This window comes from Rattus rattus, chromosome 1, assembly GCF_011064425.1.
Source record: "Rattus rattus isolate New Zealand chromosome 1, Rrattus_CSIRO_v1, whole genome shotgun sequence".
Classification (NCBI taxonomy): Eukaryota; Metazoa; Chordata; class Mammalia; order Rodentia; family Muridae; genus Rattus; species Rattus rattus.
In genome coordinates this window covers 113,870,630-113,898,475 of record NC_046154.1, presented here as the reverse complement: position 1 = coordinate 113,898,475, position 27,846 = coordinate 113,870,630, and the positions used below count along the sequence as shown (strand labels likewise).

General features: G+C 36.8%; 1 protein-coding gene across 4 annotated transcripts in view; it reads left to right on the top strand.

Moving 5' to 3' along the window:
- Epha7 (EPH receptor A7) overlaps positions 1–27,846 on the top strand; it is a 155,093-nt gene that overhangs the window by 121,157 nt on the left and 6,090 nt on the right. The window contains exons 6-15 of one of the 4 annotated variants that reach the window (XM_032904956.1): positions 3,324–3,448; positions 6,041–6,224; positions 10,229–10,337; positions 10,945–11,000; positions 15,132–15,245; positions 16,158–16,343; positions 16,885–16,946; positions 18,172–18,381; positions 19,079–19,228; positions 27,550–27,743. In XM_032904956.1, the coding sequence (XP_032760847.1) occupies positions 3,324–3,448; positions 6,041–6,224; positions 10,229–10,337; positions 10,945–11,000; positions 15,132–15,245; positions 16,158–16,343; positions 16,885–16,946; positions 18,172–18,381; positions 19,079–19,228; positions 27,550–27,743 (1,390 nt within the window). Of the gene's footprint in view, positions 1–3,323; positions 3,449–6,040; positions 6,225–10,228; positions 10,338–10,944; positions 11,001–13,814; positions 14,640–15,119; positions 15,246–16,157; positions 16,344–16,884; positions 16,947–18,171; positions 18,382–19,078; positions 19,229–27,549; positions 27,744–27,846 lie in introns of those variants that run through there. The other 3 variants (XM_032904949.1, XM_032904964.1, XM_032904972.1) reach the window with 3 other exon arrangements.

Here is a 27,846-nt window from a genome sequence, read left to right as displayed (position 1 = left end):
TAGAGCGCTTGCCTAGCAAGCGCAAGGCCCTGAGTTCAGTCCCCAGCTCCGAAAAAAAGAAAAAAAAAAGTTACCAACCTGGTTATCATGCTACTGAGATTTACTATTTTCATCTGTGGAATCCATGCCTTCATTTCGTAAGATCGTATTTTAGCTATCATGTAGTATAGATTCCAAATACAATTAACAAGTCTACTACATGGCTTGGTGTTGCATGGTGCATTTTATATCCCTCCCATGGTTCAGAAGAATTTTCAAAAACCGAGGAAATCTTATCTATTTCTCTAGTTGAAGTTCTCCTCTTTGACTATTTCTGTACATATAGGTGGGAAATGTGTCTGTCAGTCATTCAACAGGAACTCTAGCAAAGGTTGTGGGTGGCTCTGCCGTGGTAATATTTTTTTAACAAATATTTCCAAGTTCATATTATCGCTTACTGCTTATTAGTCTCACATTAGTTCCCATCGAATTATATATTGATTCCATTTTAATAAGTATGGACATTATAAATTAGTGTCATACCATGCAATTGGTTGTTAAACGTTATGTGATTTAGTATTAGATTTCATTTTCAGAAACAAACCATGGGTTATAATTGACTGAGCCCTCGGCCTGAGTGGATTATTGGTGGAACTGTTATACTGTGTTGCAGACAGTAGATCAGATATGGGAAAGTAACCACAGGGTATTGTGTTTTAATATCAGCCCACCTATGACACGCTCTTACATCAATGACTTCTCCCTTCTCGGAATCCGACTAGTTCAGAGTGATCTGTGTTTATAGATGGCATACTTTGGAGACGCATATATTCCATGCCTAAAACATTAAAACTCTGGGAAAATATTGTCAGTTTTTCTGAACCCAAACCTTGTATTTGAAGGACCTTTCTGTCACATGGCCCAGTATTCTCAAGCGTAGTTGCTAACACTTCTGTCTGTGCCCTCTGAAAGCATGTGCCGGGATATACTGTCAGCAGGAGTTTAAAAGTCAAATAAGTATTCAAAAAGATCAGCGTGTCCCATATAGGCATGGCTTCCTATGGAAGAGAGAAGTCTGTTGTGGCGTAGTGCACCATTAGAGCAATAGGATGGATTTCAAAATATTACACATTTCAAATGGCTTTTGGCACCCTCTTCCCCCATATCCTCAATTACCATAATTATATCTGCAAAATTTCTTTTACGGTTTCACGTAGTGAGCGTAATTTTAGTGTAACTTTCAAAACTCAAGTCTTGTTTTACAGTAGAGCTTGCTCTACGTGGCAGAAACTAAGCAAGGTGTATTTATAGCCCGCATTTTCTCCGTAACACTGAGAATCCAAGGCTTCCTGTGTCTTTCAGTTTCGAGAAGGAAACTGAGCAGAGCTTGAACAGTCATGGAAAACTCCAGTATATGGCGTATGCTATCAGTATGTGAAAGTAGCCCGAAGTCTTAAATGTGTTCAACCACATCACCCATTCCTTCCCAACTTGCTTTAACGTGGCACGCCTAAATTATATGCAGTAATCAGAGAACAGCAGTCCTGGTGATCACTCCCTGTGCAGCTCTTTCCAGTATTTCCACCTGGGCTGCGTTGTAGGCTTCAGAACAAATGAGACTTTAGGAAACTGTCAAGTGCAACATCGTCTTATCCTTGGTTGGTCTTGGCGCTTCCCGAGGCTATGGAGACCACTCACACATCTCACTGTGAGCTGGTCTAAGCATGGTATTCGTCAGTTTAGAGATAGGCTTACACAGCTGCTGCAAAGGCAGAAACGTTGCAGAAAAACGGGTTTCTCGTTGCAAATTTGCTTCATTGCAAATGTATCAGATATGCATTTACCTGTAAATACAGTATTCGGAGAACCTCACCTGAGTTCTCTTCAAGCGGAAGCCGTTCCACTTGATCTGCCTAGGTATTTTTTATTAGTAATGTGGACAGAAATAGCTGTCTTGAATCTTCCCTGCCCTTCCTTCCAAACCGCAAAACATGGAAGATGCACCAAATGTGTTTTCCAGACATCGATGCAAGAAAGTATTACGAAGCAGAAGAAACAAAAAGCCACAGGGATAAACATCAGAAATTTGCTTAAACGGCTTTGGTCCCGTATAATTGCTTTTCTGTCAGCAGGATTATTAACAATTTCGGACATCTGAAAAATTAAATTAACAGCCTGAAAATATTTTACAGAATGAGATAGAGCATGATCCATGAAACATAATGACCCCACTGAAACTCAGCCAAGTCAGCGCAGCCACTCACTTAGGCAGAGTAGACGACTAGTAAATCATCACCAAGCAAATTGGACAGAGCAAATTAACTTACTGAATTCCAAAGCCTTAGCTACCAGAAAGAGGATACGCCACTAATTAGAACGAAGGCGCTCAGTGCATACTATTATCGGCAAAGAAAGAGAGAGCAAGACTTTAGCTTTGAACTGCCTCCACGGAAGCTCGCGAGTCTGGATTACAGGGGTGCATTACATATGTCAGGGTACAAAACCGATGGTACACCATGCCCTGCTTGACATGGGAGAAGCTCCACACTTTCTAGCATGTTCACCTAATGAAGTGTAAAACTTTTCCCCAAAGTTAGTTGCTATTTGTTCAGAATACATATACAGGAACAGATATAGATAAATAGATAGATAGATAGATAGATAGATAGATAGATAGATAGATAGATAGATAGATAGATATAGATAGACATAAACATAGATAGATATAGATATAGATAGATATAGATAGATATAGATATAGATATACATATAGATATACATATAGATAGAGATAGATAGAGATAGATAGATAGATATAGATATAGATAGATATAGAAATATATAGATAGATTCACATACACAGATAAATATAAAAACATTTTAAAGTATGTTCCCTTTAAGTGAAGATTCTACTTCGTGAACTTTTTTTTTCCTCTACCATATTCCGATTTTTATTTCATTTGAAAAGTGTATTTTTGTTTTGTGTGAAATAAATATTTGGACTCAGTTTATCACTGGAGATTAATCTGAAATCATATTTTCTAGCCATAATTAGCATTCATTTGCTTAATTGTCATCCTCAGCCCCATCGTTTTTCGATTTTCAGTAACTTGAACAATGCTATCTTCTGCTGTTTGCACTTTAATTTAAATTTCTATTAAGGTTTATGAACAGTAATAAGGTCCTGTTTGAATATTCATTAGCTTTTGAATTGTGAGCTCTGAAAAGGTGCTTTCTTTTACCTTAATGAAGCTGGCGCAGCATGGGACTGATCAGTTGTGACATTTGATTCGAGGCACCCGGTGAATTTTCTCATTGTTTATTGACACATCTTGTCCAAACAGCTCCCTCGCAAGTGAGCGGAGTGATGAAGGAGAGAGTGCTGCAGCGGAGTGTGGAGCTTTCCTGGCAGGAACCAGAACATCCCAACGGAGTCATCACGGAATATGAAATCAAGTATTATGAGAAAGTAAGTGTGAGAGAGCCGTGGTGTGGGCAGTGCCATGCCCGATGCCAGCTAACTGCACTGCACACCAGTGCTGGTCATTGCCCTGCGTTCGGAGCTACTTTGGGATCCGGACTTACAATTAGTAACCATCTCTACTGTCTCTGGTTTATGACTGAGTCCAAGATCTCTATCTGTCAGCTTTTGGTGTCACATAAGTGAGGATATTATATTTGTAGTGGATTTCTTGAGATGTTTTTTAATGATTCAATAAAGAATGCTTTAATGACACAGAAAGTAATCAATCCGATACGTTTGGGAAAGTGTCCCCTTTCAGTTGATTTGTGCACTTAACGTCACTTTAGGGCTTTCATAGGACCGATGTTTTCAAGTACTGTTGTAATAGCTGATGATATTGTGCGTCCTCCAACACTGAGATTGTGATATTATTCCGTTCCTTTACGTTCTCTAACATACGTACTGAATTATGATGTCACATGCCTCTCCTTCTATAGAAAGTCTAAAACTCACATGCTGCTCCTTTCTCTATGAAGATACAATGGCCAGGTATTAATATGGAAGGACCTGTCTATTCATCCATGGCTTGTTTAGAAAGGATAAAACCATCAACTTTATTTACAAACATTTACGTGAGTTTTACCACACCGAAGCACATCGCTCAAAATTTAAAATGCAGAACCAACCACTGTTGAACAGTGTGACTTTAATTGTGATAAGCGATGCTATACCCATTTAATGGAGTTAGGCGAGTGCCCCAATACATCGAACCACTTCACCATTTCGATGTGACTGTAAAATAAATGCTAACATTTTGGCAAATTTTGTGGAATGATACACTTCATTGAAATGTGTCTAACTGAAGGAAGTGACACTCCACACCAGGAAAGGGAAACCAATGACAGTTTTAAATATGGGAAGTGTCAATGTTCACATTAAAATACTTTGGCTTACTATTTTCATTCCGATTTGGTTTCTTCTTGGCCCCAGCTGCATTTTTATGCCTCAGCTTTGTAGGAAAAAGTACACTTCTTGTCCCATCAAATGTGCATAAAGGGGATCATTGTTTTTAACGCTGCTTTTGTTATATTGGTTACACCGTAATCCCTAATAGTTATGGTCCTTCCAGAAATTGGCAGATTTTAAAGTCAATAAAGCACATTTTACAGTACAATGTGGCAGAGTTTCTCACAGGGACTCTGCGATCTTTTGCAAATCTTTACTCTGAAATAAGTACATTCAAATTGCTGGGGTTTATTTGCATGAAAGAAACAGAATATATTTACAGCCAGTAATGTGTAAAATAGGCAGTTATTGGAGTGCAGTATTGGAGTGGCAAAACGGTGCCGTGTGAAGGCGCAGGACCTGGGCATCACTGCTCACCGGCTGTGAGTCCCTCTACCTCTGCTCAGATATGCCTCAACTGTCTGTAATTACACATATATAATATCCAGGATCATCTCTATTAATGGTTATGCGGATGGCTATCATGAATCATCTCGATAAAGTTAGTCCGAGTTTTATTTCCACTTTTGGAAGTATCAGTGTAATGGTAAATAAATCAGGGTGATATTTTCAGATTTTAGTAAATAATTTTAACACTGGTACTTACAGAAGAAGTCGTAAACTACATACATACATTTAAAACTTATACAAAAAATACATGTATTTAAAAACATATTACTTTTTCAACTTGTCTTCATAAATAGCTTAAGAAATTCACATCAAATGAAAATTCAACTATAACTCTTTTGAAATAGTTTTCAAGAGTTTTTATGTGCTTGAATTTTCATATTTAATTCTTAAGCTTATCTCATAAATGTGTAGAAAATTTCATATATGTATATAAAATGTTCTTAATACTTATGAGATTCCAAAAGCTACTATATATTATATCATTATGATATCATTATATATTATAATAATATATTATATATATTTTGATATTTATCAAAAGCATATATATATATATATCTTTAATGAACTTTAAAAGTCTTGGTGTTTACATTTGGTAAGTGAGTAAATAAAGTTAAATTTAAGATAATATCAAACCACAACCATGATTCACATTTACTCTCAGACCGAAATTTATGATTTAAAATTTTTACTAAATACTATTCTGTGGATGTAGTTTTCTTCCTTTTTATTGAGAGCAACTGGTATGTCACTATGGTTGCAGAGGTTAGCTGAATTTCTTGATTTGATAGGTTGCTTAATTTCTTTAGTACATGAAAATATCACTCAGAAAAATGTTCAAAGAACCAGATTGCTCTATGAAGTCCTGTACTAAACCAGAGGTTTCCTGGATGTACCTGCATTTTAGTCAATAGAGAAATGTGGCGAAAAAGTTGTGGCTATTATGTCCTGTCCCAACACAGTAAAAGCCCAAACACTGTGATCATTCTAATGAAATTACTTCTTTTTGAAATGTACACAACAAAGGCACATTCTCATTGCATTCTATTTTACCTCAGACTCAGTCTTAGAGTATTCCAGAAGGTTCCATGTAGCCTCAGCTAAACAAAAGCAAAGCAGTATGTTAAAGTCAATTACCAGAATCAACTGCTGAGTAAATTTTCTCCATAAACATCATTGCAGGATCAAAGAGAAAGGACGTACTCAACACTGAAAACCAAGTCCACCTCAGCCTCCATTAATAATCTGAAACCGGGAACAGTGTATGTTTTTCAGATCCGGGCGTTCACTGCTGCCGGTTATGGAAATTACAGCCCTAGGCTGGATGTTGCAACACTAGAGGAAGCTTCAGGTAAAATGTTTGAAGGTAATTACCATATTTGGTTCAGATTCTTCACATTGTAAATGTTTCACTGCTTCTTGGGTTAGGATTTCTTTTTCCATTTGGATTGAGGGTGATGATTTGGCATCGAAAATCATTTTTATATCTAAAAAAATGAATATATTTAACATAATTGTTTACCTTATAAAGACCACTCCTTAAAATAATTATTAAATATCTCTTCAACAATGTTCAAAATTTATATCAGTCCTTTAAATGGACACTGTATTTATTTATTAAAAATGAAATAGGAAACACATTTAAGTGTCATTCAATTTGTGAGTTGACATAAGGCCTTGTTGTTACTTGAATTATGTGCATCAAATAGACACCTTTACATAAAGACCCCAAAAGGGTGTCATGAGAGTACCCTACTCATGATTTTGTTATTCAAGCTCTATGCTTCTAGCAATGGTCTCCAACACTGAGGGTTTAGAAAGATCTCAAAAACGCGTGGCTCTTTTATTTCGACTCTCTTTTTTTTTTCTACTTTTGTTATGAATTATTTCAGTTTTACTAGAGAATATGAAGTGTATATGAAATACAAATGAATATCCTGGAACCCAGCACTCATCCTGGAGGTAGAACATAGTCAATGAGTTTTAAGCCCCTTTATCAATTGTTCCTGTTTCACAATGACTATGTTACATGTCACATAGAAACAGTGACAGCTTAAGGTGTACATTTCATTTCAGACTGTTCTGAGAGAACTGTGAGTACAGCTCCTGGTGATTCTTCACCTAACCTCAAACCTTGCTGTATTTCCACATTTGGGAGGCTCTTGATGCCCGCTGCTGTTACTTCTTAGACACCAAGCTTACCCATGGTTCTTTCCTGTTGCCCCTTCTCCTTCTAGTATTCCTCTAAAACTTTACACAAATGTGAATGAAGACCATGATATTTCTTTTTTTCTTTAGTTTTAAAAAAGCTTTTAAAGTGTCAAAGCTTTGATCAGAATTATTTTGAACTCAGAAAAAAATTATAATTTTTAAATGATAGAATAAAACTGATAAATATGCTTTGTCTAAATTGAGGCTTGGTAAATTTACTAGCCGTAATATCTTCTTTTAAATATTATTATCTTTTAAAATAAATATCAAAAAGTATGTATTAAATGAATATGTACTATCAATCATGTGTAACGAATCGTACATGCAAAAGTATCAGGTGAAAAAGTTGCCATACTGTGGTACAATGTATTAAATGCCATTAAGTTTTATCAGTATCATTTTTTATGGAATATATAATAGCAAAATTAAGACTGTCTACATTTACTAGCTCCCAAACATCTATTGAAGCAATTGAAGTAGATATTTTAGCCCTGAAACAAAAAAGTTGCTTAGTATTGAAGTGTATTGCCATAATTTTTAACTGACATTTTCCTAATATCACCTTATGCTTTCTAATGTCTAATGAGATACTTCAAGTTTTGATATTTCTTCTTTAGCTATGAAAGCTTGAAAATGAATTTATATCCTTTCCTGACTTTGTAAATTTAGACAAAGTCTTTATTTATTGAATTTGGACATTCATTAATACCATTTTAACTACTTAAAAGGAAGTAACTAAGACTTCAAAATTAAGGTGAAATGTCAGATACAGAGTAGTCGTGTGAAATTAATGTTAAAAGTGATATGTTGCATTTGGAACCATATGGTAATTTTTATTATCAAGATATCCTCTTCCATTAAAATGTAAAATTGAAGAATTTGCCTTGTCAGTGCCCACTGTAATTTGTTGCATAGAAATCACTCAATGAGTGAGAACTGCTCAGATCACACCAACATGGGCTAGGTTATCAGGTTCAGTGCTCTGACATAGGCGTTAGAAATCTCTCCTTGCTTTATCCATGTGTTGTTCCAGATGCACGCCTCCTTCCCTGAGTGCTGGGCTAGTAGTATCCAAATTAAATGTATACGTATAAAATAGTGTGGATAGTGCATAGTTTGAAATATCTAAAGGTCTCATTAGTTAGCCAAACTATTCTCAACAATTTCTTTTTCTCAGGAGCACTTTTACTCTTTATTGAGGAGCCCTCAATAAAGAGGTTGTGTTTATGATAAAACATGCCATATTCACCTCACCTCCTTTAGCCATTAATGTGATGTCATTAGGTCATGGAGCTCCTGATACTGCATTTATAAGCAAATGAAAGTGTAGAGAAACAGCAGTATATTCATATTCTGGGAAAATAATGCTGGTCTTTCAGATTTCCTGGAAAGCTCTCGAGGACTCACAGGGATGCCTAGTCTAGTCCCTTTGAGGCCCGCTGACTCAGCGAATGTGCTACTCTAAGACTTAAGTTCCCACTAAGATGTGAGGAACTTTTAGTGTCCCTAATCTAAGCATAGTGAAAAGGTGTGCCAAATTTATGAATTCTGGCCATGTGTTTAACTCAAGCAAAAGTCACAATGCACTATTACCGCTCAAAAAAAAATGGTGATATGCTATACTCAGAAGCAAGACAGAAGGGACGATTCTCCCTGGAAGAGGTCACTTAGACACTGTTCAAAATGAAATTACCAGACTATCCCATTGCGCATGCATTCCTAGTTTCCCTTCTCCTTAGTCAACTTACTGTTTTTGCAGTTGCTACAAGATGGTCTTCTGATTACGGCCTCACTAATTCCATCTGAAATTGTCTACCCTTGACATGGATGAAAATATTAATAATACAAGTCAACTATTGAAAGGCTAAGGTTCAACACTAAGTAAGCACGTGTGAATAAACATTCATAAATGTTGATTTACTGTTCAGCTGAGCTCAGTGTTTCCGTTGGAGTCCTGCCTGAAAAGCTAAGGGAAGAACTGAGCCTTAGGCAAGCAGAGAATTGACCCCTTGGGATCGCTGAACACAAAGCATTTCTACACTTGGGTGTATAATTGTTTCCTTTCCAGTGAGAATCGTTTCACTCTGTATATGCAGAAAAAAGCCAGATAGATAAACAAAGAAGCAAACATAAATGAGAAGGAAAACAACTAAACTGAAAAGTTATGCTCTCTAAGTCATTTGCCTATTAGACTGTAACAGCATTTAGAACTTAAAGGTGATTTACTAAAGAAATAAACTTTCCTTTGTTTAGTTCTCTCTAGAGGCAGGTCACCAGGTGACAAATTAAGGAGAGTGTTTAATACGCACATTCAGAAACTGTATGTCTAGATATCTCTATAGGTTTCCTGTATAATATATGAGCTATCTCTTTAGGGAAGTAAAAGATACATTCTCAAATGGAGACAGCATGGATAAAACAGACAAAATCTTTTGAGGGGTTGGTGCTATTGGCTGAGGCAAGGCATTTCTGCATACATAATATTTTCTGCTCTAGAGACCCGGTCCCTTGCCACCAACAAGAAAGAGTAATGTTTTCCATCATGCCTTGTATGAAAGATTATAGTTGTTGACTATTTTAGAAGTAGGTAAATTATATTGATTTGAGTTTATATGTTACACATTTGTAACTGGGTAATTTTTGGATGTAAATTTTCATTGTATATTGTCTGTCATAATTGTATCTATCTGTCTTATCACCTAACTTGGTAACAAAAATGCAATGCTATAAATAAAACATAACAATTGTTACAGAGCTGGAAGTGATAGGCTCCTGTTTCTTGGAACATCCTGAGTCACGAGCTGCTTTAGAGGGGATGACTCATGGGCTTATCCTCATGGAGACCTTAGAGACCAACTGAACTTCCGTTAATGATCTTGGCTAGGAGAATCATTAGTGTGTATAGGAAAGACTACAATTCAATAATTGTAAGATATTTTTAACTAGTTGGAAAAGTTTGCTTATCATAAATATATTATTTGCCTGTCTAACCTTGCCACTTCCTTAAAATCCACAGATAACCATGTATTTAAATGTATATTGTTACTTAAAATGAATTTGAAATTCAAGATGAAGCAAATGATCTGAAGTGCTTCATAGACAGCCTTTCCTGTTCCTCCTAACAGTGAGTGGGTCTGAACCTCTGTCTTCTGTTTGTAGCAACAGCAGTGTCCAGTGAACAGAATCCTGTCATCATAATCGCTGTGGTGGCTGTAGCAGGGACCATAATCTTGGTGTTCATGGTGTTCGGCTTCATCATTGGAAGAAGGTAAAGCAAAGGATCTTCTAGTCTTTGACATAAAATATGTTGAATTCCCAAAACTGCCAACCATTCATCCTATTAGAATGCCATTAACAGATGTAGCACTCTTTTCTGACATAAATATTAAAGGTCAGTTCGTTGCTTTTATTTCCCCCAAATCAACATGCATTATGAATTTGATCACTGCCTTCCGTATAAAGTGAATGATTGTGACAATTAATATTAGGCGAATTTATATCGGTTACCTTCCATTATTTTCATAATAAATACAGAAGAAACCTAGAAAATGATTTACTCTTTTAGCTGTGTTTTATCAACCTTTGTGAAAACCATTTAAGATTCATAAACTTTTCCAGTTAAAATATGAAAATGAATACTAATCGATAAATCTAATACCACAAAACTTTCCTGTTGTCTAGTTTCACACATAGTCTCCATTTTCTGTGAAATCATGTATATTGACACATTCTATCAAGTAGTTCATAACTGTGGCTATAATGTATCTGTGTTTATTTGTAACTCTAACTAGCAGTGGTCCTGATGATGTGGCAGTCTATTCTGTGAGACAAGATCATCCTGCAAACTTTCCACAAATTTACTTTTGTCCCTCCAGGCACTGTGGTTACAGCAAGGCTGACCAAGAAGGGGATGAAGAACTCTACTTTCATTGTAAGTGTTTGGCTTTTCTTTCTATCAGTATACCCAGATTTGAACAGAATAATGATTGTTCCTATTGGCATGAATGGATCCCTCATGCATCATACTTGAAATTCTGCAACAAGCTCAAAATGTAACAGTCACATTACTTCAGAATATTCAACTGCTTTCACATCACAGATCTTGCCTTTTGCAAACCCTGCCCAAGCGTTCTCATCGCTACAGTAGTGAGCCATTAAATGCAGCACATCCCTCTTTTCTAGTAAGAGGTGTCCTTGTAACTTACGATAAGCCCGATGTCCCACCCAGTGAGTGATGCTCTCAAGAATCACGGAGCACAGGAAACTAGTATGAATTACTATGGAGAGAGGTGTTGTGGGACATAAATAGTATAATGTTAGTCTCCAATCCTCTCAGGCTTCCCTGGGAGTGTGAGCTAGCTGGTTCTTAAAAGCTCATGCTAGAAACCAATTCTATCAATCCAAAGAAAAGAGCAGTGCATCTGCGTTACTTTTCTTGCAGAGTGAATGGCAAGTTGAAATAAGGGCTTTGAGAATAAATATTGATACTTTTATAGATGAAATAAAAGCCTCAGAATCAAATTATTTCAGTTCTGTAATCAATGACATTCAAAACCAAGCATCTTATTCCTAGTTTTAAGCCATGAAAATATAAAAATCTGAGTGTATTTATTATTTTTAATTGCTATACCCCTTATGACATTTATTCTCCATAAATTCCTAAAATTATATAATGAGTAATTATTATCCAATTGGTCACATTATTCTGATGGTACCTAAGAGTTTATTATAATGCCCCTATTCTAAAGTGGTGAATGTCTAAATGGCATTCAGGAATGTCAAATCATAAGAGTATCCTCATAATTCTTAAAAATGGCGCTCATACTGAGGGTGTGAATCAAATTAAAAATACTTGTCACAAAATTTTACTCCTTTGCATCTGTTGAAGCAGCAGTCATTTCAACTTCTGCTTTTTGAAAGAGATGGTGTTGTGTAACAATGGTCCAAACTGAATGGGAAGTTCTGTAGAATCTTAACACATAAGCAGGAGGGCATGTCACAATTGCACAAGTCAAAGGAGAGATGACTTTATCATAAAACCTAGGCTTCAAGTATTCTTTTATTGAGCACTTACTACGCTCTGGGAGGTCCAAGCCTCTCTCTATGTAATTGTATATTTATTCTCTTTAAGTTGACATCCCAGATCATATACAGTTCAAACCTTACATGCTCTGAGTCTCCCTGCCTCCATGTGATTCTGTTCCTCACTTAGGACCATTGACTAATTTGCCAGTGAGTTCCCTAAGAAAGCATCATTAATGAGAATCCCATAACCAGTTTATAGGTAGAGAGAAGGATGGTACAGCTGTTTTTGCCTCCTTTGTGACAGAAAAACAAACAAAAAATCAGCACTTCCCAAAACGAGGAAGAAACCAGTGGGATATGAGTGCCTAAGTTTGTATTTGCATTGAAAAACATCTTCAGAATAAAAATCTAAGACCTGGATAGGATTGCTGGAATCATTCATCATGCCACAGGTGGATAACTTATTGGTACAGTTGTTTAATATCCCGCCATCAATATGTCACTTTTCTGTCATCTAAGGGATTTATATAAGACATTCTCAAATCATCAAATATACTCTAGGTCATTTGCTTTTAGCTTGTAAAATGATGCAGAATTTAAACGGAACCACAATTTAAGTAAAATTCATGGTATAGGTTTATGTTTAAGAGTCATCGTTCAGTTTTAATATTTCAAAGTCATTCACTTTTTTCAGGCTTTACATCTAACTTTTAACCAGAGCCATTCAGAATGAATGTTTTTATTTGTTAATCTAGACAGGGTGAAGTTGCTGTATATAAGTAGTTTCCAACTCCTTGGCAAAATATCTGTGTGGTTTTGAAATATTTAACACTTAATAGAAATGTAAATGAGATATGAACACACACACACACACACACACACACACACACACTTTTATGTTGGACCAAGCAATAGATGGGAATAATCAGAAGTTATTTCAATATTTCCTTTAATTTAAAACATAGACTTTTAAATGGATACTGGAAAAGTGAAGTGTGCTTGATTGCTCTGTCCTATTGAATCCTGTGCATTTTTGACTCATTCTTTTTACGTAGCTAGCCTGTCACTCGGTGTGAACCACGCACTGTAGCCCACGTTATGGCTTTATCTAAAAGACCTAGCGATTTACTCTACATGCTGGGGTCCTGTTAGTCCCTCAGGACATTGGAGATGCAGAGAAACCAGATTTGATTTTTACAGGAATTTGAAAGCCCCAAGTTTAACAGAAGACCCCATTTGTACCAGGTGCCCTGGGCTCCCGAGAGCCCCTAGTATCACGTTTTAAGATATAAATGCAATGGAGGAGCTTAGGGAAGCAATCCCAATTTGCATTTCGTTTCCTCCCACCATTTCTTGTAACAATGTCTTAGAATCCAAGCTGGGTAGTATTTCATGTTTTTATGCCAAAACAGCTTTGTCCTGTCAAAATGTTTTATGACAACTTGAATAAAGAACCATGAGAGACCCGTTTGAGATGCAGAAGGCTACTCCCAATCTAGCTTCCTTATCAAACACAAAAGGAAACAAAAAAAAAAAATGAAAGAGAGAGAGAGACTAAACAGGGAGAAGATGGCTCTTTCTCCAACTGCCTGACAACCTAGGAGGTTAACCTATTGTTTTCTTCCCTTCTTTCTCTTTCCCCTCCTCCCTGTACTCCTCTTTTTTCTCTTTCTATCCCCTCTTTCTCTTCCCTTCTTGTGTTTTTTTTTTCCGTGTTCAGCTTTAGTAACAAATGAGCATCTGTCAGTTTTATAAACTGCAACAATAACTGTTTAAGACAATCAATTTTGGATAAACAATCAACTACAGCAGAATAAATCAAGATTTTTAAGTCCCACTTTCCTTTATACATTCTGCTTATGTTGTTATATGTTTATTTTTTAAAATCTGATCTTGATTGAATGTGATGCCATAAGCACAGTTAGGCTGCAGTGTAATATATAAAGACATTGTTCTGAGAGTAGTACGATTTAATGGAAAGTTTGTTTGGTGGCTTTGTTAAAAATAATAAAGAATTTTTAAGGATATAGTGTAATTTTCTTCATTGCATTAATATAACCAACTATGCCTACCTATCTTTGTCTTGAACCAAATGAGTAGATTTGGAATACTCTATTGTAATTGAATTTGATATAAAGTTTACTTAGCATTTATCTGTTACCTGCATGCTTCTGGGTGCATTGAAAGATTTTAACTTTTAAGATGATACTATGTTGTTGAAATTTTGACTACCTTTTGTGAGGCATACTGGCTACCTCCTCCTATTAGCTGAGATCTTCCAAAGCCTTATAATGAAAAGTTTATATAAACCATTTCTCTTTCAAATCACTGTCATACTTGGTAACGGATCCCAGGAATATTGTAAATTTTCTAATTTACTCTGCACTTTGTATATCCAGCCTCTCTTACCCTCAAGGTGAATATAAATCTATGTCTTTTGAATATTTCTCTTTGATTTTGTGATAGCAGCCCCTCATATCTTGTACTAATTTTATGTATATGTCAACAGTGGTTGGTCTTTAAAAATAAATCAAAGAATAAGTAAGATGTCTAAATGTTTTTAATATTGCTGTCAGTGTAGTGGTCTACCTGTAAACGAAATGTCTTATTTCCCTGGTGTATTAATTTGATGGATTGACTGGCTGATAGATTTATCAATGTGTCTACAAGTCCATTCCCACCCTCGGTATGGCTTGAAGTAAGCTGTGATGGCTCTGAGTTTAATCAAACCCTCCGGTCCGATAGGCACAGGCACGTCAGAAATTTCGGTGGATGTCTTTTGTTGATTTACTGGAAAAGCAATTCAGTTAGTAACCTATGAGTTGGATCCTATGCTACCTATAGAAGCTTGCAGATAATACCTAGACGCCAGCAGACTGGAGTAGTCTGTTAAAACTGCTGTGAATGAGGTGATGTGGAAGCAAGGTCACTGTTCCAAGGAGCACTCTGCATAATGACATTCCTGGGCTGACTGCACAATAAGTGCTTTGCTTCGTCACAGTCATGCTTTCTTACATCATTACAGTTAAATTTCCAGGCACCAAAACCTACATTGACCCTGAAACCTATGAGGACCCAAATAGAGCTGTCCATCAATTCGCCAAGGAGCTAGATGCCTCCTGTATTAAAATTGAGCGTGTGATTGGTGCAGGTAAGGCTGTTGTCGCTTCCTTATTCAGCTGTTCTATTTAGCCAAGATCGAAAGTCATATATCATAATGACAGCCAAATAATTATACTTCAAGTATAGAACTCTTGCATTTACCTGAACTATTGGAAGCAATGAGGCTGTACTTGTTTATGAAATCTTAAAAAAAAAAAAAAAAAAAGAACCGGAATGGGAATGTGTAGTCTGAATATATGTGATTTCAACTGGGGTCTTAAGATGCTGTGTTATTCGCTAACTTGTAGTTACCTTTTGCTGTCTTTCAAGAATAGCCTAGAATTTTAAACATCAGAGTTTTCTTGAATCTTCATATATTGAATCTTGATACATTTCTGTCTTTAAAACTGCCTTTTTTTCTCTCTTATCTGTAACAATTAACCATTGAGCATATACATTTATGTAGAAATGTGTATATAAATTAATTACATGGAACATTGTAAATTTAATTTTTTTCAGCCAAAGGTGCTTATGCCTAGTAATGTAATGCATATAAATTTCATACTTTAAAAATCTTTAATACATACCGTTCCTTATACTGTAAAAACAACAGCAATGTTACAATTCGGTAATGTTCCCTAATGCTTTAGTGATTAGATATTTTGATTCAAAAGGCTGACTCAGAAAGTATGTTTGTTAATCCAACTGAAAAGCCTATGTAACAGATAGTTTAGTGAGGCTTAACTTCTATGAATGAACAAAAGTGTGTCTTCAATTTCAATTTTTTTTGCCCTTCATTGCATATGAAAAATAAAAATCTGCCATCAATTTGAATGCATTTGTTTTCATTTTAGAAAAAATCTATCTATTAAAACTTATTTTAAATATTTTTGCTTCATTTTCTTTGAAAACCTGCACTAGTTCAGCAATTAAAACGTGCCTGCTTGTTCTTTTACTTCAGGAGAATTTGGAGAAGTTTGCAGTGGTCGTTTGAAACTTCCAGGGAAAAGAGATGTTGCAGTGGCTATAAAAACCCTGAAAGTTGGTTACACAGAAAAACAAAGGAGGGACTTTTTATGCGAAGCAAGCATCATGGGGCAATTTGACCACCCAAATGTCGTCCATTTGGAAGGGGTTGTTACAAGAGGTAGACACCGGTGATATCCTTCACTTTCTAATATGCTGGAAATTAGTAGCGTTGCTTATACGATTAAAAATCAAATTCCGAGTACATTACATTTCTAACTGATTTTTTACTGGTGTGTAACTAACAAAAAAAAACAATTATTTTTGCTGCTACTTCAGAATATAATCAAGGAAAACAAAGGATTAGATTTGAAGAATGAGTCTCATGGCTAGGATGACTGATTAATGTCTGTATTTATCTTCAAAAGCCTTAAAAGTTTTGTAGCTCCTCCACATTGTATATAAAGTTTCACTTGTGTTGTTTTATTGTTGTTGCTCACAAACTACAAAGGCGAAGGGCAGGGAGTGGCCATGGGTAAAAACCTTTCACAGCCTTGCATGTCTGCCAAACCTTAGCCCTACTATTAGAAACTATCACTTCTGAGCCCCTCGGCTCCTCCAAAGAGCACCATGGGGTTTCGGGGTGAAAGAATGAGAAATTGTCAAGCGTAGGGCCTAGCTTGTGAAATAGCATTTTCTCCTTTTGTTTATCTTATCATTAGGGAAGCCCGTCATGATCGTGATAGAGTTCATGGAGAACGGCGCCCTGGATGCATTTCTCAGGGTGAGCTCTCACTGCATTCTGCCGTGCACGTGGACTGGGCCTAAGAGGGGCGCAAGTGTGTGTGTGTGTGTGTGTGTGTGTGTGTGTGTGTGTGTGTGTGTGTGTGTGAACTGTCTCAAAGTGTGACATATAAACATGGAAACTGTATGAAGTCGGAAAATTATCTTTGAGAGCAACCATAAATTTTAGATTGAGCTACTGAGAATATTTAAGAAAATGTCTTATTAATATTGTTACTTGAAGTGTTAAGGAGAGATATACCAAAGCTGTGTGATTTAAATGTCTATCGCAGTGCAGCGAACAGTTTTCAATGAATGGTATGGATGTTTTCATACATCTTTAATTATTAGCAAGCATAATTTTACTATAGAAAACTTGTCTGTTCAAGATAGGAACATATTAAGATTTTTTCTGAATGGAAAGACAAAGTAGGTAGGGTGACCTTCTTTCTTATAATGTCTTTTGTTTGTGATCTACAATGACATATTTAACTTAGATTCATTAACAGATCTCACTTGTTGATCACTGTGCTGTGAATGGTACACACTTTCCTGAAGTAACACACAGGAATATAGACATTTTCATACCAACATCCTCCCAGGAGCATGTCTGTATCCTTTCAGAACTGAGTGGTGCCCCTTTTGGTTTTAAAGGTCTCTCCACACAGTTGTGGGTGTTGTGTCGATGCAAGCCCTGTGGCAATACAACCAAAGGGACAAAAACAAAGTAAAATCAGCCACTGTTAATCATCTTCTGTCTTTAATTTTTCAATATTCTAAATCCAAGTTGACCTGTTTCCTTTTTTACTATTTGGACAATAAACAATACATGTGCATCCTGGCCTGATTCGCTCTTATTGACATACAATGTTTTAGCGTATAGGAAACATGCATCCAAGTTTATCTTTGGAAATCCTATTTCCTGGCTTTCGTTGGAATTTTAGCATATAAACAAGTAGATTTTTATAATAGCCAATTATGTTCAGTTATCAGGAAAATAGCAAATACTTGTACACAACTAGGTATTATCGCAGACCTTTCATGTTGACTATCAACTAAACCAACGTGTGCTATTTTTTCCCACTAACCATTGACATGATACAGAAAATTAATTAACACTTTCTATTTTAAAATGGTAAATTGCAAGTGCGCATACATTTTTTTTCTGGTGACTTTTTGTTCCCTTTAGAGTCCCATTAACTGGATCTTATTTCGTCTTCCTACAGAAACATGACGGGCAATTTACGGTCATTCAGTTAGTAGGAATGCTGAGAGGAATTGCTGCTGGCATGCGCTACTTGGCTGACATGGGATACGTTCACAGGGACCTTGCGGCTCGCAACATTCTTGTGAACAGCAATCTTGTTTGTAAAGTGTCCGATTTTGGCCTGTCCCGGGTTATAGAGGATGACCCCGAAGCTGTCTACACGACTACTGTAAGGAAACACCTATCAGTATGCTTCTTATACGTAAGCTCGCCCAAGCATGCCACCCACAATGGCTTAATGAAGTTGAGCACCAGGGGACGTGCAGATTGACCTCAGCTTTTTCTTTCATTTGAGGAAGCTGGTGTTATTATTATAGTCTACACATAAAACCACAAAGTAAGGGAGATGAATAATAACGTTACATCTTACCCTGGTGTTTCACTATCTGGGCTTATACTGTGTAAATATTATTTAGTTAAATACAATATCTACTTACTGGCATATTGTCACAGAAGTAACTATAAAGGTGTTTAAGTACAGACACCAAAAGCTAACGTGCGACTTTTACGATATTAGTTAGAAAGGATAGCATGTGAAATTTTACTTAAATGCCACATTTTTCACTCCAGTTTACTGGCAGTGCGGTCAGATTTGTCATTATCTATTCATTAGACTCTCGCCCTGACACACGCAAGGTCCATTAAGAACAGTTGCCTTAGAAATGAACGCATAATGAGCGCCTAATAGAAAGATTGGTAACTTTGAATACCGAGAAGTTCAAGGTTCACAGACCTGATGCTGCTGGGCTGCCAACCCATGGCGAAACATTTAACATAGCTGATGGTCTGCCCATGAATGATGTATAAGCCATCGTGCATACTTAAAATGTCAATGTCTTTTCTTTTCTTTTTTTTTTTTATACCAGGGTGGAAAAATTCCAGTAAGGTGGACTGCCCCTGAAGCCATCCAATACCGGAAATTCACCTCAGCCAGTGATGTGTGGAGCTATGGGATTGTCATGTGGGAAGTAATGTCTTATGGAGAACGACCTTATTGGGACATGTCGAATCAAGATGTAGGTGACTCGTGGTACAGACAAGACTGACACATTCACACCCACTTCTCACGTAACAGTGTCAAGTGGTTCATTAAGCACCTATTTATTTTAGATTTATAAAAATATAGTTTGCTGGCTTCCCATCATTACCAGTGCCAATGATTTTAATAGTTATCACGAATAAGACGGTTTCTTTTACTTAGAATGAATATGAGGGTTTTTTAGTCATGAATATGAATTTTTTTTACTTTCTTTTTTCATTTTAATTCTGTTGGTACAATAGGATGCTGAAAGTGATATTTTTTTTTCCTTATTGATGATAATGGTACAAAGGGAACCTCTTTAAAAAATTGGGTAAAACCAATGTAGCAGAGCATTGGTCTTCGCTGGCATTTAGAAGGATGCTAGCAGTAAGTGAAGTAGATTTGTACTTCTTAAGTTGAGAGAGACATAGGCAAGGAGAGATCAGCTACAGCTAAAACCCAGGTTATAGATGGCTATCTTTGTTTGTAGTTCAGAGTCCCTGTGGCTTTTAAAGGCCTGTGCTGTCCACAGGATGCTTTGCGATGCTTCAGATCTCCGCATTAACCGAAAGGCACGCGCTTGAGAAAAGGGAGGTGCTTAATCATTTATATAGTTTTTTGAATTGAGCGATACACCTTTTCCTGGCTTTGCTTTGTCTTTAGTGTTTCGAAGACAAAAACCTAAATGACGCTTCCTTTTGGCTGAGGCAGGCTTGCTAATATTTGACAGGTTTCAATGTCAAAGATTTCATGGACTGTCAGAATGCGGTAAACAAATCCTTGGGGTAGAGAAAGGGAATATTTACATCCCCAGATACTCCACGGAGTTTCATCTCTGCTGACACCTTTCCTCTTGTACTAGTCTCAAGCCTGAAAGGATTGACAGCAATGTGAAATGACTTAAACTCAAAGTTTACTTAACTTCTAAACATGGTAGAAATGGTTGAGGAGGAAAAAAAAAACACTTTTAAGTTCGGAAATTACCTTATTATTTGTTTGTTTGCTTGCTTGCTTTTCTTTAAAAGGAACATCACAAAGACTTGTTAGGATAGAAATATTTTTGTTGATCAAATAGCATTATATCCGGAGTGGGGAGAGTTCTGACTTCAGTGTTTAGCACCAACCTTTTAACTTTTTCATCCTGATGGTCTGAAGTCAGTTTGGGCCTGGGGTTTTTCTAGTACAAAAGGTTACCTACTTACTGAGTTTATAAAGAGAAATGTATATTAATATTCCTATTGAAGCATTCTTTGTTTTATAGTTGAGCATTAATATATAACTTAAGAAATTATGCTTCATTTTCAGTGTTGAGATGGAGATAAAATTGATTTTATTTTTCAAGAGAAAAGGTTCTCTTTTGGAGTCTGGCCAGAGTTTATAGCCAGTGGGAGATCTGGGGATTCCCTGCTACGTTAAAGGCTTCACCGTGTAAAGAAACACATTGCGTTTTTGGAGATGGTTGCTCTAATCAGATCTTTTCATATGTGCAAGTGGCCTGCCATTGAGCTACATTCACAACTGTCTGTCGCGATAGGTTATTAAGTGAACTGATTCATTTGCATTATCTAAAGTTAGCTGCCCAGCTTCTGTGGAGTATTTTAGAAAGGCCTCAAATTCCAAATGCATTGGAATCTAGAAGACTTTTCGTAAGATACTATGAAAACGCGATGTAAATTGATGGCTATGTTCCTACACAAATCTTCAAAAATCTAGTCCAAATATGGCATGAGGTGAAGTGCCCACACTCATAATAAGGAGATATAGAACAGGGAGGTGACAAAGGGGTCACTGGTGCTGAGAGTTGACTGGTGCTTTGTCTTCACTCTGGACAGAGAAGAAAGGAGGAATGTGGGACAAGAAATTAGTAATATGAATGGCCAAATATATTCAAATAACTTGTCACCTCATAAGCATTTGAATAGGCATTTTTTATTTTCCGTTAGCTATAACTTTCTTTAGTTTCAACTGCAATCAAAACAGTATAATTTGTAATATGAAATCAAGAAGGTAAGTTTTTCCAATACATTTATAGCTTTCATTTTTGAGAAAGAAGTGTGGATAGTTACCTGTTTTATTTAATGGCCTTTCAAAGAAAAAATCTTTATGTGTTTACAAGCAATCAAGCATTAGGATAATTGCAAAGTTTGCAAATATTCTCTTGACCTTCATAACAACTGCCTTTTAATTGGATTTATCCTGGATTGGTCAAAATGAAATATTTATTTTCAAGTGGCGAAATTTTAATATTACTACATAGTCATTTTCTGTTAGTAGTACTTGAGAAAGTATTTTCTTGCTTTGTTTGTTTTGTTTTTACAGTAATCAAAGCACAAGGTAGATAAATCATTCCTTTTACTTGTAGGTAGTTGGAAGTGTGATTTAAAAAAAAAAAGAATGAGCTTCCATAAAGATGATTTCTTAATTTCATCAGTTAGGAGGTCAATCACGAACTTGCAGCGATGCCTCAGAGGACCAGAGCTTTGCTGCTCTTTCAGGGAACTCAGGTTCAGTTCCCTGCAATCAGTTAGGGAAACTACTCACAAACACTTCTTACTGAAGTCCCAGGCTGCTGACACCCTCTTCTGATTTCCATGGATAAATCTGCACATAATGCATATAGATACATACTCCTACACATAGAAGGAAGGGGAGGGAGGGAGGGAGAAAAGAAGGAAGGAAGGAAAAGAAAGAAAGAAAGAAAGAAAGAAAGAAAGAAAGAAAGAAAGAAAGAAAGAAAGAAAGAAAGAAAGAAAGAGGAGGGGAGAAGAGGGGAGGGGAGAAGAGGGAAGGGATAGGGAGGACTTTGAAGAGATAATATGCCTATGCCTAAATTTATTTCCAGGTAAGTTGTGAGCCATCAACTTTTACCTTTTAAAAGTTGAGTCGTATCTTATGGCTTTATTTTTATTTATATTAATATAGAAACAAAAATTGCAATTATTTTCTGTAATTTTTAACGAAATCCCGCAAGTGGAGCCCAGCATGTCTAGTAGCAGGCAGCAGTCTGGCTGGGTCAGGTCATCAGAAGTAAAACTTAGCATCGAGAAACTCTAGAGCCAATCATGCTTTGTCCTATGTTGAATTGATCTAGGCCTGTCACCAACAGACCTGTGCTATTTCTTCTGTTAACTCTGGTGCCCCTACTGTAGTAATAAGGGGACACTATAGTGGCAAATTTTATATCTAAATCATATTAACAGTGTAGACCAAAGAGGTTGTCTCTGTGACAGGAGTGACAATAGATCAGTGCAGGCAAAACCAACATGTTTCTGGTAAGTTCAGAAAATACGTTCAGAGTAAATTCGCAGAATACATAGGTCACTTAATACGTATGCTTTGTTTGTTTCCAAGAATGTGTAAACACTTGGGAAAAAAATAACACTTCTTAGTCTCCTGATAGGAAATATAAATTAGTTTATAGCTGCATGGTCTCTGGTCAAATCACCTACATCCAATTCCCTAATGTCTTGGGATCTTACTGCTGTGAACAGACACCATGACCAAGGCAACTCTTATAAGGACAACATTTCATTGGGGCTGGCTTACAGGTTCAGAGGTTCAGTCCATTATCATCAAGGCAAGAGCATGGCAGCATCCAGGCTGGCATGGTGCAGATGAAGCTGAGAAGCTACATCTTCATCTGAAGGCTGCTAGAGTGAGGGTCTTAAGCCCACGCCCATAGTAACACACCTACAACAGGGCCACAACTCCTAATAGTGCCACGCCCTGACCCTGTTGCATGTAATTATTATAAAAACAATCCAGGCTAATGCTGGATATGCTCCAGTAATGCAGTCTCCCCTTCCCCATTGGGAGCTGCAAGCCACAGCCTTCCCTATTTCCTGCTGATCACCTGCCTGTGAACTCATACCTGCCCAGCCATCCACCCCCTGTGGCAAGCTGTCACAAATCCCTGTAACCCAGTAAAATCAAAACTCCAGAGGCTAGTAATTTATCAGTCAGATTTATAACAGTAAATTCTCAACCCACAGAACGCCCACACAAAGAACTCAAAACTTAATTGATACCATTACAAGCTGCACACCTAGATTGGACAAATTGCCCCATATTATTTAATGCTCTTCAATGATACCCATAGCTACCTGTGGCTGTTTCAAGCCACGTGGATCCGGTTTGTCTTCCTCTCCTACAGGTTCCATCCTGTCTCCTCATCTCCGTCTCCGTCTCTGTCACTCTGTACCCATGTCTAAAACTCTTGGCCCACCTTCTTTATCCACTGCCCAATCACAGGCTCTAGCTTGTCTTTTACCTGCCCTCAACCGCTTACAGACAGCAATCTACACGGCCCAAGCATACACAAACCATCACACCTAATAACTATGAGATTTGAGCACTTTTTAGGTGGTGAAAACCCTTTATCTAACATCATGATACTAATAGTATTTGCTTAATATTGTTTCTGTAACAATCAAGATAATTTCACTTCAAAGCCATATTCCTCATTCTGTAGAAATGGTTGTGTCTTCAACTGTTGGTTGTTTTTCTGGTGAGCAAACAACGAGAACAAACTCCAGAATGTGGAACATCAGTTTCCAACAAGGTGCAAGTTTGTTGACCAGTTTATCACCAAAGAATAAAACATGACTTGGAAAAGCATTACCAGAGAGTCTCTGGCACTGCTCTGATGGAGGCCAACATTGTCAGTGGAAACTTCTGGGTCCAACCTGAGGCCTCATGTTAGGATGTGTTGAAGGTTTGTACTCTGATATCAATGCTGTGACTATCTAGCCCACTAAGCTTTCAGCAGTCAGAAGAATTTTGTTTCCCACAGAGGTCAGTAATTTTTATCAGGAGGCTTCATAAATTTCTAGAAGGCAATGGGAATGCCTACAAAAGTGCACTAACTCCTTCCTGTAACATACTAGTAGTACTTGCTTCATTGGCCCAAAGTTCTAAACAGTCATGGGATTCTAAGATCAAGAATCCTAAAAGGTATCTTGAAAGCTCAGAGCCCTCTTCAAGTGTATGATGCGATGCCAGACGATCATAAAAATCAATATATTTTAAGAGATGATTTTGAACAAAAGGAAAAATAGGAAGATAATTCTTCCTATATTATTCTTCTAAGGTAACCTAAAACAGTGCAGACAGGATAGGGCATGGAGGAGATCCTGGGAACTGAGCAAATGCTGTCAATATTGAAGTGGAATTTTGTCAAATTAGAAAAATATTATGTGTGTTCAGTGTAAGCAACCTTGGGTATAAAGACAGTCCCTCTTCCCAATGGGGGGAATAACTTCCCACTTGTTTATTGTGTGGTCATTTTAATGCATAAAGTTTTGGGAGCTATTTATTATTTTCGTTCCACAGGTTAAGCCTCTATTTAAATCACCTTAGCCTGGATAACTCAAAAGTACACCTACTTCTCTCGGAAGTGCTTTGCGAACTGCACTTCAATCTAAGAACAGCATTGTTGCGTGAATGTGAGATAAGTTTTTGTTATAACTCAATGGTTACTTGCACTTAATACCTTTGCAGAGGACCTGGGTTCAATTCCAAGAAACAGTCTCACAACCGTGTATATATTCAGTCCCAGGGGATCCAACACCCTCTCCTCATCTCTGTAGGTATTAGGCACATACAATGCTACTGATATAAACATGTAGGCAAAGCACCTATACACATAAAATAAAAAAATAAATAAAACTTTTTAAAAATATGATTCCATATGTATATGTACAAATATTTGTAATACATACACATACATGCAATCTTTATAAAGTTCCCATTTATGTTTATTTATCCATGGGATAAATAGCATGACAAAGATGTATTTGGGGTGAATGTTTTCAGTTTTATATGCTTGCAGTTTGGGGGACCATCAGCGCTCATATAACTTCTATTAATGCTCATAATCATCGCCACTAAATGTTTCCCTTTTATTGTTCAAAAATAAGCAGTACTTTTAGAAACTTACCCTGAGACCAAAACAGTATTCTACAAGATGTAGAGCAGTTGTTTCAGGATTATATTTTTCAGGACCTAGAACCATGGAAACATGGTATCTAGTTGCCTTATGCATACAAAACAGAACTCAGTACCATTCTCAGATTTCTGGCCAGGTTAACTCTAAGTTACGTTGGATGAAACAGAAAAAGATCGAAGGCAATAAGATACATTCAATTTTAAACGTATAGATTGTCATAAACCCATGAAGCCGATGGGCTGAGATTTGAACTAATGTAATGCAGTACAAAACAACTGTACAATCTGAAAAGATTTGGCACTAAGATTTTATGGTTAACACTTTGTTAAGTTTATTTACCTTTTCACATTATACTGTATGCACACATGTTTCTCTTAAAGGACAAAATGGGCTCACCTTTATTTTCTGTGTGTATAATCGATTTTCCTCCTAAATGAGTGAGTGCTAGTTGTCTGATTCATGTCACCCTCCTTCTAACACATGTTTCCGTGTGATATTCCTGTAAGCGAACATATATCTTATTGATATGTGTCCCTAATAATACCAAAGTTATTAATATTTATTAATGTCAGTTCTTTGACTTTATCTGCCTTTTTTCTTTAAAAACTCAAGCTTAGTTTTATGTAGTTTCTTTTCAAAAAGTATTTTGAGATTGTAATATATTTATAAGATCTTCTCCCTTCCATTTTCTTCCTTCAAATATATATCCAAGCTCTCCTTTAATTTCATGCCCTGCTCTTTAATGAGTTGTTATTACAAGCATGTGTGTGTGTGTGTGCGTGTGTGTGTGTCTGTGTGTGTTCCCAAATATAATCTGTTGATTCTATATAATTTTACTTGTATGTATGATTTCCACGCTGACAGTTTAGCACTAGACAGCCAATGGGAATGCGCTTCCCTAGGGAAGCCCACTTCACCTGTTCTTATCTTTCCTTGGTTGACTATAGTTCTTAGGGTTGAGGACTCATGGCTTTTTCTCATCTACCGTGGCTTACTCATCATCCTTGTTCAGTTCATGTCTCAGTGGTCACATTGGTGAAACCTTATGTGGATGACCACTGCCATTGCTAAGAGATACAATCCTAGAACAAACTCCCTGTTCCTCTCTCACACAATCTTTCTTACCCTTCTTCTACAATGAGCTCTGAGCTTTAGGGGGAGGAGTGACTTGTAGACGTATCCTTTGTGATTAGGCTCCACAACTGTGCATTCTGATTGGTTGTAGTTTTGTATAGTGGTCTCTGTTGCACAAATAAGTTATGGTTTTATAGCCACAGTTTATTAAATCGTCATAATTCCTAACAACGATCTATAAACATTTGCCCTTATACCCACTGGCTTTTCTTAAAATTTTAGTACTAGCATGACAGTAAATGTCAAGGGTTTGTATTTCTCCTTCAGTAATATTCTTAGTTTCTTTTTAAGCCCTTATCTAAGTATTGCTTACCTTCCTATTGTGTTCCCTGTGCTGCTCAGATTAATAATAGTTTCAGATTTTTAAGATCCCTTTTTCCTTTTCCTATAACTAAGAATATTGAAGATAAGAAACATAAGCTCTCCATATCTCTTTAAAGAAATGTCTATGCAAAGCTATTCTATGTTTGTAATTAATATTCAAAATTGATACAAATAATTTCCCTGGCAGTTATTTATCTATAAATTGTCTATGGTAAAAAAAAATTTTTTTTAAAAAACCAGGGCTATGAATCATTAAGCCTTGACTGGAAACCCATCTCAGTTTTCTGCCATAAAACATTCTCGATGCTTGTCAGATAGGTGAATGTGGAGACTCACTAGAGCAAACTGTATCCAGCAAGCACTTGCGTCACATTTCCCAGAGCAGTAGCCTTCTCGGGAGTTAAAAGAACAGTGTGTCCCATAGTAGGTTCTGGCATGGCATTCATAGCGCGAGCTCTCTTGTTTGAAGAGTGTCATCTGCTCTCATCGAAAAGTGCAACTCTTTGACTTACTTTCAGTAACTCAATTACCTTTTCCACTTTCATTATCTTTAACTTCTATGCACATGTGTATTCTTACAACTATATTTGGCCGAGAGAGTTCCATAACACATCCCCTTTTGAAAACCTCTGGGGTGGCATTAAAAATATTTCCATCTCTTGCTCCCTGTGTGAGCTTAATTGCTGTTCCCTATTGCTGAATTAACTAGGAAATGTCATCATATCCTGCACCTCCTGGACCCCATAATAACATGCGTTATATATTCATGAATGTTTTGGAAAAAAAAAGAAGTATTTGTAAGCAATATGTCTCACTCTTATCTGGATAAATCATTTTGCCTTCCAAGCAGTTCATTTCATTGTAATTGAGGCTCAGTTGGTAATCTTTTTTAATGTTCTTTTGGCTATCAGGTCATTAAAGCGATAGAAGAAGGTTATCGCTTACCAGCACCCATGGACTGCCCAGCTGGTCTTCACCAGCTAATGCTGGATTGTTGGCAGAAAGAACGGGCAGAGAGGCCAAAGTTTGAGCAGATTGTCGGAATTCTAGACAAAATGATTCGAAACCCAAGCAGTCTGAAAACACCCCTGGGAACTTGTAGCAGGTAAGAAATCTCCAGTGAGATAGAACTGAATGAAATTAAAATATCCACATAAACCATTTACGTCATCACTCTTTCCCCAATAGCAAGCTGACTTCTGTGTTCA